This window comes from Haliotis asinina, chromosome 4 (assembly GCF_037392515.1).
Source record: "Haliotis asinina isolate JCU_RB_2024 chromosome 4, JCU_Hal_asi_v2, whole genome shotgun sequence".
NCBI lineage: Eukaryota > Metazoa > Mollusca > Gastropoda > Lepetellida > Haliotidae > Haliotis > Haliotis asinina.
The window spans coordinates 60,885,655-60,903,903 of record NC_090283.1 but is presented as its reverse complement, the minus strand read 5'-3'; the positions used below and the strand labels follow the sequence as shown (position 1 = coordinate 60,903,903).

Genomic DNA, 18,249 nt, shown 5'->3' with positions numbered 1-18,249 from the left:
AGATAATTCATGCACGTTAAATTGGATAGAAAGTACACCTTGAATACATATGGGGCATTTCTGTTGGAGACTTGCACAGGACAATGGCATTGAAGTCAGTCATGCGTAAATGTTGCTTTGATTATACAATGCCAATTTCAAAGATGACCACTGTCTCCTGTTAGGTTCTTCGGATGTTTTGAGTTGTTTCTGCTTTGACTTGAATAAGAAATGCCACTGACTTGTGCTGATGCCAATTTGAAAGTTTGCTTTGGAATTGTAGGTTGTTTGCATTGGCAATGTTTAACCCCTTGTCTTCAGATCAAGCAATATATGTAAGTTCATTCCAAAAGGATAGAACACAGATGAAAATGTGACATGAGGAAGTAAATGGCATGAGAGATAATGACCATGAGTGTTTTTAGTGGTTTCCTTTAATTGTTTGGATATGTCATCGTCATGGATATGGTCAAAGAAATGCCAACGGTTGGGCATGTTATGCTTAGGTGTAGCCGAAGTTGTGTAAGATGGGAATTCCATCGCCAATATCCAGATGTGTTTCATTTCAGTTGGTTATTACTGATGACCTTTCACTACATTGATTGGAGTGGATAGATTTTAGGGATATGACACCGTCAGAACCCAAGCAATATGACCCAAGGCATGAGATATCATCTCGCGTGAATCGTTTGTTTCATAGTATCAAAACAGCTTTCTATACCTAGGGCTGTCCTCACGATGTCGCGAACGTGTCACAAAAATGAGAAAGGTTATGATATCGACTTCATACTTTTATTTCATGAATATAACCATCAACAACCAATCCTGGTTACAATATAACAGGATGCTCTTGGCACAACATTCGGAACAAGAACAATAATAAAGTTAATGTAGCACTACTTGATGTGGCCAGGAACTTGTGATTTGTCTTAAGCGTGTCTATGAAGAGCACAGTCGTCTACAGACAAAGCTCGACTGAGAGTCATCATATGGTAGCTGCTGTCGTTGCTGTAGAAGTCTTCCTGGTCCTCGTCGTCCTCACTGTATGAGCTGTCGACCTGGAGTTCGGTGAAGGAAGCCTCATCGTCACTGAAGGAAGTTTCAGCATTCCAATCCGCCTCTGTATCACTTTCTCCAGAAGCGTCTTTGGTGATGGCATTCACGCAGGCCTGTACCTCTTGCCACTTGATTTGTCTGTAGATGGTAAACATCTCCTTGACACCTTCCAACACCCATCGTCTCTGGATCAGCTGTTCACCTCGAATTATACACTTGTTGGAGGAGTTGGCCGTCATCTTTTGCATCAGCTTGTACACCTGCATGTCTGAAAAAGGTTAAACGGGGAAATTAGAAGTCTTGGCAGAAATCATCAACATAAAGTCATAAAAGATTTTCAATTTGAAGATGCTAAACATTGACATTTCTACAGGCAGATAAGGACGGTTGATATATACCTAAGGTCAAGATCTCTTTTACTGCATTGTCATGGGCAAGAAGGAGACCTCTCAGCTGGATGGCAACTTGAACTGGATCCATTTTGTAGGGCTTTTCTACACAACTGTAGGCTGCAGTCGGGGCGAATACTGTGATAATTGAAAGAGGGTGTAATCGGTCCTGCAGATTGAGATGGAGTGAAGTGCACTGGTACCTGGAAAGCCTTTATACTGTCCCTTAGTACAAACAAGTAGGGCTTTAGAGATCAAAGAGAGCGTTTTGGAAGCCAGTGGCGAGATCAAAGCTATACTGCAACCTCATTGGGCTTTGATCGAAAGGGGATCTCACTGTCCACTTTGAAGCACCAATCATGTTCTTGTCAAAACAAGCTTAACTGTGGTAAAGGGAGGTCTGAGGAAAGTTCAAGCAATCCAATCTCGTTATCTCCGGGGAATATCAATCAGCCTTTGTTGATGAAGTCGGGATTAATCTAACGGTGCCGTTTGTCATCTAACTTCAAATGCATTGACTTATGTTGGTGGAGGAAGAGGGTCGTTGATAAATCATTGCAGGAAAATCGTCTTCCGACTGACGTAACTTATATTTGTAATAACTAAGAATGATAAAACTAGTTGCATAATAATAGAAAATCTCTCTTAAAGTAGGCCAAGTCAAAGTATTGAATGTATGGTCTGAATCTCTTTGACGTAGCTCATTATTTGTTAACCTCCAAATTTCTCTATCGCTTCATACATCATTAAAATATAGCACTAATTGTCGAAGACCGAAGACCGAAGATCTCTCTCTCTCTCTCTCTCTGTGTGTGTGTGTGTGTGTGTGTGTGTGTGTGTGTGTGAACATAGTCCTTCTGAGACAACACTGGGTGGACGTCAGATTGTTTCCAACCTTACCATATAAAACATGTATATACATTGTATATAGTTGGAAGATAATTCATGCACGTTAAATTGGATAGAAAGTACACCTTGAATACATATGGGGCATTTCTGTTGGAGACTTGCACAGGACAATGGCATTGAAGTCAGTCATGCGTAAATGTTGCTTTGATTATACAATGCCAATTTCAAAGATGACCACTGTCTCCTGTTAGGTTCTTCGGATGTTTTGAGTTGTTTCTGCTTTGACTTGAATAAGAAATGCCACTGACTTGTGCTGATGCCAATTTGAAAGTTTGCTTTGGAATTGTAGGTTGTTTGCATTGGCAATGTTTAACCCCTTGTGTTCAGATCAAGCAATATATGTAAGTTCATTCCAAAAGGATAGAACACAGATGAAAATGTGACATGAGGAAGTATATGGCATGAGAGATAATGACCATGAGTGTTTTTAGTGGTTTCCTTTAATTGTTTGGATATGTCATCGTCATGGATATGGTCAAAGAAATGCCAACGGTTGGGCATGTTATGCTTAGGTGTAGCCGAAGTTGTGTAAGATGGGAATTCCATCGCCAATATCCAGATGTGTTTCATTTCAGTTGGTTATTACTGATGACCTTTCACTACATTGATTGGAGTGGATAGATTTTAGGGATATGACACCGTCAGAACCCAAGCAATATGACCCAAGGCATGAGATATCATCTCGCGTGAATCGTTTGTTTCATAGTATCAAAACAGCTTTCTATACCTAGGGCTGTCCTCACGATGTCGCGAACGTGTCACAAAAATGAGAAAGGTTATGATATCGACTTCATACTTTTATTTCATGAATATAACCATCAACAACCAATCCTGGTTACAATATAACAGGATGCTCTTGGCACAACATTCGGAACAAGAACAATAATAAAGTTAATGTAGCACTACTTGATGTGGCCAGGAACTTGTGATTTGTCTTAAGCGTGTCTATGAAGAGCACAGTCGTCTACAGACAAAGCTCGACTGAGAGTCATCATATGGTAGCTGCTGTCGTTGCTGTAGAAGTCTTCCTGGTCCTCGTCGTCCTCACTGTATGAGCTGTCGACCTGGAGTTCGGTGAAGGAAGCCTCATCGTCACTGAAGGAAGTTTCAGCATTCCAATCCGCCTCTGTATCACTTTCTCCAGAAGCGTCTTTGGTGATGGCATTCACGCAGGCCTGTACCTCTTGCCACTTGATTTGTCTGTAGATGGTAAACATCTCCTTGACACCTTCCAACACCCATCGTCTCTGGATCAGCTGTTCACCTCGAATTATACACTTGTTGGAGGAGTTGGCCGTCATCTTTTGCATCAGCTTGTACACCTGCATGTCTGAAAAAGGTTAAACGGGCAAATTAGAAGTCTTGGCAGAAATCATCAACATAAAGTCATAAAAGATTTTCAATTTGAAGATGCTAAACATTGACATTTCTACAGGCAGATAAGGACGGTTGATATATACCTAAGGTCAAGATCTCTTTTACTGCATTGTCATGGGCAAGAAGGAGACCTCTCAGCTGGATGGCAACTTGAACTGGATCCATTTTGTAGGGCTTTTCTACACAACTGTAGGCTGCAGTCGGGGCGAATACTGTGATAATTGAAAGAGGGTGTAATCGGTCCTGCAGATTGAGATGGAGTGAAGTGCACTGGTACCTGGAAAGCCTTTATACTGTCCCTTAGTACAAACAAGTAGGGCTTTAGAGATCAAAGAGAGCGTTTTGGAAGCCAGTGGCGAGATCAAAGCTATACTGCAACCTCATTGGGCTTTGATCGAAAGGGGATCTCACTGTCCACTTTGAAGCACCAATCATGTTCTTGTCAAAACAAGCTTAACTGTGGTAAAGGGAGGTCTGAGGAAAGTTCAAGCAATCCAATCTCGTTATCTCCGGGGAATATCAATCAGCCTTTGTTGATGAAGTCGGGATTAATCTAACGGTGCCGTTTGTCATCTAACTTCAAATGCATTGACTTATGTTGGTGGAGGAAGAGGGTCGTTGATAAATCATTGCAGGAAAATCGTCTTCCGACTGACGTAACTTATATTTGTAATAACTAAGAATGATAAAACTAGTTGCATAATAATAGAAAATCTCTCTTAAAGTAGGCCAAGTCAAAGTATTGAATGTATGGTCTGAATCTCTTTGACGTAGCTCATTATTTGTTAACCTCCAAATTTCTCTATCGCTTCATACATCATTAAAATATAGCACTAATTGTCGAAGACCGAAGACCGAAGATCTCTCTCTCTCTCTCTCTCTCTCTGTGTGTGTGTGTGTGTGTGTGTGTGTGTGTGTGTGTGTGTGTGTGTGTGTGTGTGTGTGTGTGAACATAGTCCTTCTGAGACAACACTGGGTGGACGTCAGATTGTTTCCAACCTTACCATATAAAACATGTATATACATTGTATATAGTTGGAAGATAATTTATGCACGTTAAATTGGATAGAAAGTACACCTTGAATACATATGGGGCATTTCTGTTGGAGACTTGCACAGGACAATGGCATTGAAGTCAGTCATGCGTAAATGTTGCTTTGATTATACAATGCCAATTTCAAAGATGACCACTGTCTCCTGTTAGGTTCTTCGGATGTTTTGAGTTGTTTCTGCTTTGACTTGAATAAGAAATGCCACTGACTTGTGCTGATGCCAATTTGAAAGTTTGCTTTGGAATTGTAGGTTGTTTGCATTGGCAATGTTTAACCCCTTGTGTTCAGATCAAGCAATATATGTAAGTTCATTCCAAAAGGATAGAACACAGATGAAAATGTGACATGAGGAAGTATATGGCATGAGAGATAATGACCATGAGTGTTTTTAGTGGTTTCCTTTAACTGTTTGGATATGTCATCGTCATGGATATGGTCAAAGAAATGCCAACGGTTGGGCATGTTATGCTTAGGTGTAGCCGAAGTTGTGTAAGATGGGAATTCCATCGCCAATATCCAGATGTGTTTCAAATCAGTTGGTTATTACTGATGACCTTTCACTACATTGATTGGAGTGGATAGATTTTAGGGATATGACACCGTCAGAACCCAAGCAATATGACCCAAGGCATGAGATATCATCTCGCGTGAATCGTTTGTTTCATAGTATCAAAACAGCTTTCTATACCTAGGGCTGTCCTCACGATGTCGCGAACGTGTCACAAAAATGAGAAAGGTTATGATATCGACTTCATACTTTTATTTCATGAATATAACCATCAACAACCAATCCTGGTTACAATATAACAGGATGCTCTTGGCACAACATTCGGAACAAGAACAATAATAAAGTTAATGTAGCACTACTTGATGTGGCCAGGAACTTGTGATTTGTCTTAAGCGTGTCTATGAAGAGCACAGTCGTCTACAGACAAAGCTCGACTGAGAGTCATCATATGGTAGCTGCTGTCGTTGCTGTAGAAGTCTTCCTGGTCCTCGTCGTCCTCACTGTATGAGCTGTCGACCTGGAGTTCGGTGAAGGAAGCCTCATCGTCACTGAAGGAAGTTTCAGCATTCCAATCCGCCTCTGTATCACTTTCTCCAGAAGCGTCTTTGGTGATGGCATTCACGCAGGCCTGTACCTCTTGCCACTTGATTTGTCTGTAGATGGTAAACATCTCCTTGACACCTTCCAACACCCATCGTCTCTGGATCAGCTGTTCACCTCGAATTATACACTTGTTGGAGGAGTTGGCCGTCATCTTTTGCATCAGCTTGTACACCTGCATGTCTGAAAAAGGTTAAACGGGCAAATTAGAAGTCTTGGCAGAAATCATCAACATAAAGTCATAAAAGATTTTCAATTTGAAGATGCTAAACATTGACATTTCTACAGGCAGATAAGGACGGTTGATATATACCTAAGGTCAAGATCTCTTTTACTGCATTGTCATGGGCAAGAAGGAGACCTCTCAGCTGGATGGCAACTTGAACTGGATCCATTTTGTAGGGCTTTTCTACACAACTGTAGGCTGCAGTCGGGGCGAATACTGTGATAATTGAAAGAGGGTGTAATCGGTCCTGCAGATTGAGATGGAGTGAAGTGCACTGGTACCTGGAAAGCCTTTATACTGTCCCTTAGTACAAACAAGTAGGGCTTTAGAGATCAAAGAGAGCGTTTTGGAAGCCAGTGGCGAGATCAAAGCTATACTGCAACCTCATTGGGCTTTGATCGAAAGGGGATCTCACTGTCCACTTTGAAGCACCAATCATGTTCTTGTCAAAACAAGCTTAACTGTGGTAAAGGGAGGTCTGAGGAAAGTTCAAGCAATCCAATCTCGTTATCTCCGGGGAATATCAATCAGCCTTTGTTGATGAAGTCGGGATTAATCTAACGGTGCCGTTTGTCATCTAACTTCAAATGCATTGACTTATGTTGGTGGAGGAAGAGGGTCGTTGATAAATCATTGCAGGAAAATCGTCTTCCGACTGACGTAACTTATATTTGTAATAACTAAGAATGATAAAACTAGTTGCATAATAATAGAAAATCTCTCTTAAAGTAGGCCAAGTCAAAGTATTGAATGTATGGTCTGAATCTCTTTGACGTAGCTCATTATTTGTTAACCTCCAAATTTCTCTATCGCTTCATACATCATTAAAATATAGCACTAATTGTCGAAGACCGAAGACCGAAGATCTCTCTCTCTCTCTCTCTCTCTCTCTCTCTCTCTGTGTGTGTGTGTGTGTGTGTGTGTGTGTGTGTGTGTGAACATAGTCCTTCTGAGACAACACTGGGTGGACGTCAGATTGTTTCCAACCTTACCATATAAAACATGTATATACATTGTATATAGTTGGAAGATAATTCATGCACGTTAAATTGGATAGAAAGTACACCTTGAATACATATGGGGCATTTCTGTTGGAGACTTGCACAGGACAATGGCATTGAAGTCAGTCATGCGTAAATGTTGCTTTGATTATACAATGCCAATTTCAAAGATGACCACTGTCTCCTGTTAGGTTCTTCGGATGTTTTGAGTTGTTTCTGCTTTGACTTGAATAAGAAATGCCACTGACTTGTGCTGATGCCAATTTGAAAGTTTGCTTTGGAATTGTAGGTTGTTTGCATTGGCAATGTTTAACCCCTTGTGTTCAGATCAAGCAATATATGTAAGTTCATTCCAAAAGGATAGAACACAGATGAAAATGTGACATGAGGAAGTATATGGCATGAGAGATAATGACCATGAGTGTTTTTAGTGGTTTCCTTTAACTGTTTGGATATGTCATCGTCATGGATATGGTCAAAGAAATGCCAACGGTTGGGCATGTTATGCTTAGGTGTAGCCGAAGTTGTGTAAGATGGGAATTCCATCGCCAATATCCAGATGTGTTTCAAATCAGTTGGTTATTACTGATGACCTTTCACTACATTGATTGGAGTGGATAGATTTTAGGGATATGACACCGTCAGAACCCAAGCAATATGACCCAAGGCATGAGATATCATCTCGCGTGAATCGTTTGTTTCATAGTATCAAAACAGCTTTCTATACCTAGGGCTGTCCTCACGATGTCGCGAACGTGTCACAAAAATGAGAAAGGTTATGATATCGACTTCATACTTTTATTTCATGAATATAACCATCAACAACCAATCCTGGTTACAATATAACAGGATGCTCTTGGCACAACATTCGGAACAAGAACAATAATAAAGTTAATGTAGCACTACTTGATGTGGCCAGGAACTTGTGATTTGTCTTAAGCGTGTCTATGAAGAGCACAGTCGTCTACAGACAAAGCTCGACTGAGAGTCATCATATGGTAGCTGCTGTCGTTGCTGTAGAAGTCTTCCTGGTCCTCGTCGTCCTCACTGTATGAGCTGTCGACCTGGAGTTCGGTGAAGGAAGCCTCATCGTCACTGAAGGAAGTTTCAGCATTCCAAGCCGCCTCTGTATCACTTTCTCCAGAAGCGTCTTTGGTGATGGCATTCACGCAGGCCTGTACCTCTTGCCACTTGATTTGTCTGTAGATGGTAAACATCTCCTTGACACCTTCCAACACCCATCGTCTCTGGATCAGCTGTTCACCTCGAATTATACACTTGTTGGAGGAGTTGGCCGTCATCTTTTGCATCAGCTTGTACACCTGCATGTCTGAAAAAGGTTAAACGGGCAAATTAGAAGTCTTGGCAGAAATCATCAACATAAAGTCATAAAAGATTTTCAATTTGAAGATGCTAAACATTGACATTTCTACAGGCAGATAAGGACGGTTGATATATACCTAAGGTCAAGATCTCTTTTACTGCATTGTCATGGGCAAGAAGGAGACCTCTCAGCTGGATGGCAACTTGAACTGGATCCATTTTGTAGGGCTTTTCTACACAACTGTAGGCTGCAGTCGGGGCGAATACTGTGATAATTGAAAGAGGGTGTAATCGGTCCTGCAGATTGAGATGGAGTGAAGTGCACTGGTACCTGGAAAGCCTTTATACTGTCCCTTAGTACAAACAAGTAGGGCTTTAGAGATCAAAGAGAGCGTTTTGGAAGCCAGTGGCGAGATCAAAGCTATACTGCAACCTCATTGGGCTTTGATCGAAAGGGGATCTCACTGTCCACTTTGAAGCACCAATCATGTTCTTGTCAAAACAAGCTTAACTGTGGTAAAGGGAGGTCTGAGGAAAGTTCAAGCAATCCAATCTCGTTATCTCCGGGGAATATCAATCAGCCTTTGTTGATGAAGTCGGGATTAATCTAACGGTGCCGTTTGTCATCTAACTTCAAATGCATTGACTTATGTTGGTGGAGGAAGAGGGTCGTTGATAAATCATTGCAGGAAAATCGTCTTCCGACTGACGTAACTTATATTTGTAATAACTAAGAATGATAAAACTAGTTGCATAATAATAGAAAATCTCTCTTAAAGTAGGCCAAGTCAAAGTATTGAATGTATGGTCTGAATCTCTTTGACGTAGCTCATTATTTGTTAACCTCCAAATTTCTCTATCGCTTCATACATCATTAAAATATAGCACTAATTGTCGAAGACCGAAGACCGAAGATCTCTCTCTCTCTCTCTCTCTCTCTCTCTGTGTGTGTGTGTGTGTGTGTGTGTGTGTGTGTGTGTGTGTGAACATAGTCCTTCTGAGACAACACTGGGTGGACGTCAGATTGTTTCCAACCTTACCATATAAAACATGTATATACATTGTATATAGTTGGAAGATAATTCATGCACGTTAAATTGGATAGAAAGTACACCTTGAATACATATGGGGCATTTCTGTTGGAGACTTGCACAGGACAATGGCATTGAAGTCAGTCATGCGTAAATGTTGCTTTGATTATACAATGCCAATTTCAAAGATGACCACTGTCTCCTGTTAGGTTCTTCGGATGTTTTGAGTTGTTTCTGCTTTGACTTGAATAAGAAATGCCACTGACTTGTGCTGATGCCAATTTGAAAGTTTGCTTTGGAATTGTAGGTTGTTTGCATTGGCAATGTTTAACCCCTTGTCTTCAGATCAAGCAATATATGTAAGTTCATTCCAAAAGGATAGAACACAGATGAAAATGTGACATGAGGAAGTATATGGCATGAGAGATAATGACCATGAGTGTTTTTAGTGGTTTCCTTTAACTGTTTGGATATGTCATCGTCATGGATATGGTCAAAGAAATGCCAACGGTTGGGCATGTTATGCTTAGGTGTAGCCGAAGTTGTGTAAGATGGGAATTCCATCGCCAATATCCAGATGTGTTTCATTTCAGTTGGTTATTACTGATGACCTTTCACTACATTGATTGGAGTGGATAGATTTTAGGGATATGACACCGTCAGAACCCAAGCAATATGACCCAAGGCATGAGATATCATCTCGCGTGAATCGTTTGTTTCATAGTATCAAAACAGCTTTCTATACCTAGGGCTGTCCTCACGATGTCGCGAACGTGTCACAAAAATGAGAAAGGTTATGATATCGACTTCATACTTTTATTTCATGAATATAACCATCAACAACCAATCCTGGTTACAATATAACAGGATGCTCTTGGCACAACATTCGGAACAAGAACAATAATAAAGTTAATGTAGCACTACTTGATGTGGCCAGGAACTTGTGATTTGTCTTAAGCGTGTCTATGAAGAGCACAGTCGTCTACAGACAAAGCTCGACTGAGAGTCATCATATGGTAGCTGCTGTCGTTGCTGTAGAAGTCTTCCTGGTCCTCGTCGTCCTCACTGTATGAGCTGTCGACCTGGAGTTCGGTGAAGGAAGCCTCATCGTCACTGAAGGAAGTTTCAGCATTCCAATCCGCCTCTGTATCACTTTCTCCAGAAGCGTCTTTGGTGATGGCATTCACGCAGGCCTGTACCTCTTGCCACTTGATTTGTCTGTAGATGGTAAACATCTCCTTGACACCTTCCAACACCCATCGTCTCTGGATCAGCTGTTCACCTCGAATTATACACTTGTTGGAGGAGTTGGCCGTCATCTTTTGCATCAGCTTGTACACCTGCATGTCTGAAAAAGGTTAAACGGGCAAATTAGAAGTCTTGGCAGAAATCATCAACATAAAGTCATAAAAGATTTTCAATTTGAAGATGCTAAACATTGACATTTCTACAGGCAGATAAGGACGGTTGATATATACCTAAGGTCAAGATCTCTTTTACTGCATTGTCATGGGCAAGAAGGAGACCTCTCAGCTGGATGGCAACTTGAACTGGATCCATTTTGTAGGGCTTTTCTACACAACTGTAGGCTGCAGTCGGGGCGAATACTGTGATAATTGAAAGAGGGTGTAATCGGTCCTGCAGATTGAGATGGAGTGAAGTGCACTGGTACCTGGAAAGCCTTTATACTGTCCCTTAGTACAAACAAGTAGGGCTTTAGAGATCAAAGAGAGCGTTTTGGAAGCCAGTGGCGAGATCAAAGCTATACTGCAACCTCATTGGGCTTTGATCGAAAGGGGATCTCACTGTCCACTTTGAAGCACCAATCATGTTCTTGTCAAAACAAGCTTAACTGTGGTAAAGGGAGGTCTGAGGAAAGTTCAAGCAATCCAATCTCGTTATCTCCGGGGAATATCAATCAGCCTTTGTTGATGAAGTCGGGATTAATCTAACGGTGCCGTTTGTCATCTAACTTCAAATGCATTGACTTATGTTGGTGGAGGAAGAGGGTCGTTGATAAATTATTGCAGGAAAATCGTCTTCCGACTGACGTAACTTATATTTGTAATAACTAAGAATGATAAAACTAGTTGCATAATAATAGAAAATCTCTCTTAAGGTAGGCCAAGTCAAAGTATTGAATGTATGGTCTGAATCTCTTTGACGTAGCTCATTATTTGTTAACCTCCAAATTTCTCTATCGCTTCATACATCATTAAAATATAGCACTAATTGTCGAAGACAGAAGACCGAAGATCTCTCTCTCTCTCTCTCTCTCTCTCTCTCTCTCTCTGTGTGTGTGTGTGTGTGTGTGTGTGTGTGTGTGTGTGTGTGTGTGTGTGTGTGTGTGTGTGTGTGAACATAGTCCTTCTGAGACAACACTGGGTGGACGTCAGATTCTTTCCAAACTTACCATATAAAACATGTATATACGTTGTATATAGTTGGAAGACCATTCATGCACGTTAAATTGGATAGAAAGTACATCTTGAATACATATGGGGCATTTCTGTTGGAGAGTTGCACAGGACAATGGCATTGAAGTCAATCATGCGTAAATGTTGCTTTGATTATACAATGCCAATTTCAAAGATGACCACTGTCTCCTGTTAGGTTCTTCGGATGTTTTGAGTTGTTTCTGCTTTGACTTGAATAAGAAATGCCACTGACTTGTGCTGATGCCAATTTGAAAGTTTGCTTTGGAATTGTAGGTTGTTTGCATTGGCAATGTTTAACCCCTTGTGTTCAGATCAAGCAATATATGTAAGTTCATTCCAAAAGGATAGAACACAGATGAAAGTGTGACATGAGGAAGTATATGGCATGAGAGATAATGACCATGAGTGTTTTTAGTGGTTTCCTTTAATTGTTTGGATATGTCATCGTCATGGATATGGTCAAAGAAATGCCAACGGTTGGACATGTTATGCTTAGGTGTAGCTGAAGTTGTGTAAGATGGGAATTCCATCGCCAATATCCAGATGTGTTTCATTTCAGTTGGTTATTACTGATGACCTTTCACTACATTGATTGGAGTGGATAGATTTTAGGGATATGACACCGTCAGAACCCAAGCAATATGACCCAAGGCATGAGATATCATCTCGCGTGAATCGTTTGTTTCATAGTATCAAAACAGCTTTCTATACCTAGGGCTGTCCTCACGATGTCGCGAACGTGTCACAAAAATGAGAAAGGTTATGATATCGACTTCATACTTTCATTTCATGAATATAACCATCAACAACAAATCCTGGTTACAATATAACAGGATGCTCTTGGCACAACATTCGGAACAAGAACAATAATAAAGTTAATGTAGCACTACTTGATGTGGCCAGGAACTTGTGATTTGTCTTAAGCGTGTCTATGAAGAGCACAGTCGTCTACAGACAAAGCTCGACTGAGAGTCATCATATGGTAGCTGCTGTCGTTGCTGTAGAAGTCTTCCTGGTCCTCGTCGTCCTCACTGTATGAGCTGTCGACCTGGAGTTCGGTGAAGGAAGCCTCATCGTCACTGAAGGAAGTTTCAGCATTCCAATCCGCCTCTGTATCACTTTCTCCAGAAGCGTCTTTGGTGATGGCATTCACGCAGGCCTGTACCTCTTGCCACTTGATTTGTCTGTAGATGGTAAACATCTCCTTGACACCTTCCAACACCCATCGTCTCTGGATCAGCTCTTCACCTCGAATTATACACTTGTTGGAGGAGTTGGCCGTCATCTTTTGCATCAGCTTGTACACCTGCATGTCTGAAAAAGGTTAAACGGGCAAATTAGAAGTCTTGGCAGAAATCATCAACATAAAGTCATAAAAGATTTTCAATTTGAAGATGCTAAACATTGACATTTCTACAGGCAGATAAGGACGGTTGATATATACCTAAGGTCAAGATCTCTTTTACTGCATTGTCATGGGCAAGAAGGAGACCTCTCAGCTGGATGGCAACTTGAACTGGATCCATTTTGTAGGGCTTTTCTACACAACTGTAGGCTGCAGTCGGGGCGAATACTGTGATAATTGAAAGAGTGTGTAATCGGTCCTGCAGATTGAGATGGAGTGAAGTGCACTGGTACCTGGAAAGCCTTTATACTGTCCCTTAGTACAAACAAGTAGGGCTTTAGAGATCAAAGAGAGCGTTTTGGAAGCCAGTGGCGAGATCAAAGCTATACTGCAACCTCATTGGGCTTTGATCGAAAGGGGATCTCACTGTCCACTTTGAAGCACCAATCATGTTCTTGTCAAAACAAGCTTAACTGTGGTAAAGGGAGGTCTGAGGAAAGTTCAAGCAATCCAATCTCGTTATCTCCGGGGAATATCAATCAGCCTTTGTTGATGAAGTCGGGATTAATCTAACGGTGCCGTTTGTCATCTAACTTCAAATGCATTGACTTATGTTGGTGGAGGAAGAGGGTCGTTGATAAATCATTGCAGGAAAATCGTCTTCCGACTGACGTAACTTATATTTGTAATAAAAAAGAATGATAAAACTAGTTGCATAATAATAGAAAATCTCTCTTAAAGTAGGCCAAGTCAAAGTATTGAATGTATGGTCTGAATCTCTTTGACGTAGCTCATTATTTGTTAACCTCCAAATTTCTCTATCGCTTCATACATCATTAAAATATAGCACTAATTGTCGAAGACCGAAGACCGAAGATCTCTCTCTCTCTCTCTCTCTCTCTCTCTCTCTCTCTCTCTCCCTGTGTGTGTGTGTGTGTGTGTGTGTGTGTGTGTGTGTGTGTGTGTGTGTGTGTGTGTGAACATAGTCCTTCTGAGACAACACTGGGTGGACGTCAGATTGTTTCCAACCTTACCATATAAAACATGTATATACATTGTATATAGTTGGAAGACCATTCATGCACGTTAAATTGGATAGAAAGTACACCTTGAATACATATGGGGCATTTCTGTTGGAGACTTGCACAGGACAATGGCATTGAAGTCAGTCATGCGTAAATGTTGCTTTGATTATACAATGCCAATTTCAAAGATGACCACTGTCTCCTGTTAGGTTCTTCGGATGTTTTGAGTTGTTTCTGCTTTGACTTGAATAAGAAATGCCACTGACTTGTGCTGATGCCAATTTGAAAGTTTGCTTTGGAATTGTAGGTTGTTTGCATTGGCAATGTTTAACCCCTTGTCTTCAGATCAAGCAATATATGTAAGTTCATTCCAAAAGGATAGAACACAGATGAAAATGTGACATGAGGAAGTATATGGCATGAGAGATAATGACCATGAGTGTTTTTAGTGGTTTCCTTTAATTGTTTGGATATGTCATCGTCATGGATATGGTCAAAGAAATGCCAACGGTTGGGCATGTTATGCTTAGGTGTAGCCGAAGTTGTGTAAGATGGGAATTCCATCGCCAATATCCAGATGTGTTTCATTTCAGTTGGTTATTACTGATGACCTTTCACTACATTGATTGGAGTGGATAGATTTTAGGGATATGACACCGTCAGAACCCAAGCAATATGACCAAAGGCATGAGATATCATCTCGCGTGAATCGTTTGTTTCATAGTATCAAAACAGCTTTCTATACCTAGGGCTGTCCTCACGATGTCGCGAACGTGTCACAAAAATGAGAAAGGTTATGATATCGACTTCATACTTTTATTTCATGAAAATAACCATCAACAACCAATCCTGGTTACAATATAACAGGATGCTCTTGGCACAACATTCGGAACAAGAACAATAATAAAGTTAATGTAGCACTACTTGATGTGGCCAGGAACTTGTGATTTGTCTTAAGCGTGTCTATGAAGAGCACAGTCGTCTACAGACAAAGCTCGACTGAGAGTCATCATATCGTAGCTACTGTCGTTGCTGTAGAAGTCTTCCTGGTCCTCGTCGTCCTCACTGTATGAGCTGTCGACCTGGAGTTCGGTGAAGGAAGCCTCATCGTCACTGAAGGAAGTTTCAGCATTCCAATCCGCCTCTGTATCACTTTCTCCAGAAGCGTCTTTGGTGATGGCATTCACGCAGGCCTGTACCTCTTGCCACTTGATTTGTCTGTAGATGGTAAACATCTCCTTGACACCTTCCAGCACCCATCGTCTCTGGATCAGCTGTTCACCTCGAATTATACACTTGTTGGAGGAGTTGGCCGTCATCTTTTGCATCAGCTTGTACACCTGCATGTCTGAAAAAGGTTAAACGGGCAAATTAGAAGTCTTGGCAGAAATCATCAACATAAAGTCATAAAAGATTTTCAATTTGAAGATGCTAAACATTGACATTTCTACAGGCAGATAAGGACGGTTGATATATACCTAAGGTCAAGATCTCTTTTACTGCATTGTCATGGGCAAGAAGGAGACCTCTCAGCTGGATGGCAACTTGAACTGGATCCATTTTGTAGGGCTTTTCTACACAACTGTAGGCTGCAGTCGGGGCGAATACTGTGATAATTGAAAGAGTGTGTAATCGGTCCTCCACACTGAGATGGAGTGAAGTACACTGGTACCTGGAAAGCCTTTATACTGTCCCTTAGTACAAACAAGTAGGGCTTTAGAGATCAAAGAGAGCGTTTTGGAAGCCAGTGGCGAGATCAAAGCTATACTGCAACCTCATTGGGCTTTGATCGAAAGGGGATCTCACTGTCCACTTTGAAGCACCAATCATGTTCTTGTCAAAACAAGCTTAACTGTGGTAAAGGGAGGTCTGAGGAAAGTTCAAGCAATCCAATCTCGTTATCTCCGGGGAATATCAATCAGCCTTTGTTGATGAAGTCGGGATTAATCTAACGGTGCCGTTTGTCATCTAACTTCAAATGCATTGACTTATGTTGGTGGAGGAAGAGGGTCGTTGATAAATCATTGCAGGAAAATCGTCTTCCGACTGACGTAACTTATATTTGTAATAACTAAGAATGATAAAACTAGTTGCATAATAATAGAAAATCTCTCTTAAAGTAGGCCAAGTCAAAGTATTGAATGTATGGTCTGAATCTCTTTGACGTAGCTCATTATTTGTTAACCTCCAAATTTCTCTATCGCTTCATACATCATTAAAATATAGCACTAATTGTCGAAGACCGAAGATCTCTCTCTCTCTCTCTCTCTCTCTCTGTGTGTGTGTGTGTGTGTGTGTGTGTGTGTGTCTGTGTGTGTGTGTGTGTGAACATAGTCCTTCTGAGACAACACTGGGTGGACGTCAGATTGTTTCCAACCTTACCATATAAAACATGTATATACATTGTATATAGTTGGAAGACCATTCATGCACGTTAAATTGGATAGAAAGTACACCTTGAATACATATGGGGCATTTCTGTTGGAGAGTTGCACAGGACAATGGCATTGAAGTCAGTCATGCGTAAATGTTGCTTTGATTATACAATGCCAATTTCAAAGATGACCACTGTCTCCTGTTAGGTTCTTCGGATGTTTTGAGTTGTTTCTGCTTTGACTTGAATAAGAAATGCCACTGACTTGTGCTGATGCCAATTTGAAAGTTTGCTTTGGAACTGTAGGTTGTTTGCATTGGCAATGTTTAACCCCTTGTCTTCAGATCAAGCAATATATGTAAGTTCATTCCAAAAGGATAGAACACAGATGAAAATGTGACATGAGGAAGTATATGGCATGAGAGATAATGACCATGAGTGTTTTTAGTGGTTTCCTTTAATTGTTTGGATATGTCATCGTCATGGATATGGTCAAAGAAATGCCAACGGTTGGGCATGTTATGCTTAGGTGTAGCCGAAGTTGTGTAAGATGGGAATTCCATCGCCAATATCCAGATGTGTTTCATTTCAGTTGGTTATTACTGATGACCTTTCACTACATTGATTGGAGTGGATAGATTTTAGGGATATGACACCGTCAGAACCCAAGCAATATGACCAAAGGCATGAGATATCATCTCGCGTGAATCGTTTGTTTCATAGTATCAAAACAGCTTTCTATACCTAGGGCTGTCCTCACGATGTCGCGAACGTGTCACAAAAATGAGAAAGGTTATGATATCGACTTCATACTTTTATTTCATGAATATAACCATCAACAACCAATCCTGGTTACAATATAACAGGATGCTCTTGGCACAACATTCGGAACAAGAACAATAATAAAGTTAATGTAGCACTACTTGATGTGGCCAGGAACTTGTGATTTGTCTTAAGCGTGTCTATGAAGAGCACAGTCGTCTACAGACAAAGCTCGACTGAGAGTCATCATATCGTAGCTACTTTCGTTGCTGTAGAAGTCTTCCTGGTCCTCGTCGTCCTCACTGTATGAGCTGTCGACCTGGAGTTCGGTGAAGGAAGCCTCATCGTCACTGAAGGAAGTTTCAGCATTCCAATCCGCCTCTGTATCACTTTCTCCAGAAGCGTCTTTGGTGATGGCATTCACGCAGGCCTGTACCTCTTGCCACTTGATTTGTCTGTAGATGGTAAACATCTCCTTGACACCTTCCAGCACCCATCGTCTCTGGATCAGCTGTTCACCTCGAATTATACACTTGTTGGAGGAGTTGGCCGTCATCTTTTGCATCAGCTTGTACACCTGCATGTCTGAAAAAGGTTAAACGGGCAAATTAGAAGTCTTGGCAGAAATCATCAACATAAAGTCATAAAAGATTTTCAATTTGAAGATGCTAAACATTGACATTTCTACAGGCAGATAAGGACGGTTGATATATACCTAAGGTCAAGATCTCTTTTACTGCATTGTCATGGGCAAGAAGGAGACCTCTCAGCTGGATGGCAACTTGAACTGGATCCATTTTGTAGGGCTTTTCTACACAACTGTAGGCTGCAGTCGGGGCGAATACTGTGATAAT

At 41.1% G+C, this 18,249-nt stretch overlaps 5 protein-coding genes across 5 annotated transcripts; all 5 read right to left on the bottom strand.

Annotated features, from left to right (window-relative positions):
- Nucleotides 1–3,268: 3,268 nt before the first annotated feature.
- On the bottom strand, nucleotides 3,269–3,875 carry LOC137282032 (uncharacterized). Its single transcript, XM_067813786.1, has 2 exons — nucleotides 3,794–3,875; nucleotides 3,269–3,663 (listed from the first exon to the last, which is right to left on the bottom strand). Exons 1-2 carry the CDS (start codon nucleotides 3,873–3,875, stop codon nucleotides 3,269–3,271), a joined length of 477 nt encoding a protein of 158 aa, XP_067669887.1.
- Nucleotides 3,876–5,658: 1,783 nt separating this feature from the next.
- Nucleotides 5,659–6,265, bottom strand: LOC137282029 (uncharacterized). The gene is made up of 2 exons (XM_067813782.1): nucleotides 6,184–6,265; nucleotides 5,659–6,053 (listed from the first exon to the last, which is right to left on the bottom strand). Exons 1-2 carry the CDS (start codon nucleotides 6,263–6,265, stop codon nucleotides 5,659–5,661), a joined length of 477 nt encoding a protein of 158 aa, XP_067669883.1.
- A 4,139-nt stretch (nucleotides 6,266–10,404) lies between these two features.
- On the bottom strand, nucleotides 10,405–11,011 carry LOC137282031 (uncharacterized). The gene is made up of 2 exons (XM_067813785.1): nucleotides 10,930–11,011; nucleotides 10,405–10,799 (listed from the first exon to the last, which is right to left on the bottom strand). Exons 1-2 carry the CDS (start codon nucleotides 11,009–11,011, stop codon nucleotides 10,405–10,407), a joined length of 477 nt encoding a protein of 158 aa, XP_067669886.1.
- A 4,201-nt stretch (nucleotides 11,012–15,212) lies between these two features.
- LOC137282007 (uncharacterized) lies at nucleotides 15,213–15,819 on the bottom strand. Its single transcript, XM_067813760.1, has 2 exons — nucleotides 15,738–15,819; nucleotides 15,213–15,607 (listed from the first exon to the last, which is right to left on the bottom strand). The coding sequence occupies exons 1-2, from the start codon at nucleotides 15,817–15,819 to the stop codon at nucleotides 15,213–15,215; spliced, it is 477 nt and encodes a 158-aa protein (XP_067669861.1).
- A 1,766-nt stretch (nucleotides 15,820–17,585) lies between these two features.
- LOC137282030 (uncharacterized) lies at nucleotides 17,586–18,192 on the bottom strand. The gene is made up of 2 exons (XM_067813783.1): nucleotides 18,111–18,192; nucleotides 17,586–17,980 (listed from the first exon to the last, which is right to left on the bottom strand). The coding sequence occupies exons 1-2, from the start codon at nucleotides 18,190–18,192 to the stop codon at nucleotides 17,586–17,588; spliced, it is 477 nt and encodes a 158-aa protein (XP_067669884.1).
- Between the last annotated feature and the right edge of the window lie 57 nt (nucleotides 18,193–18,249).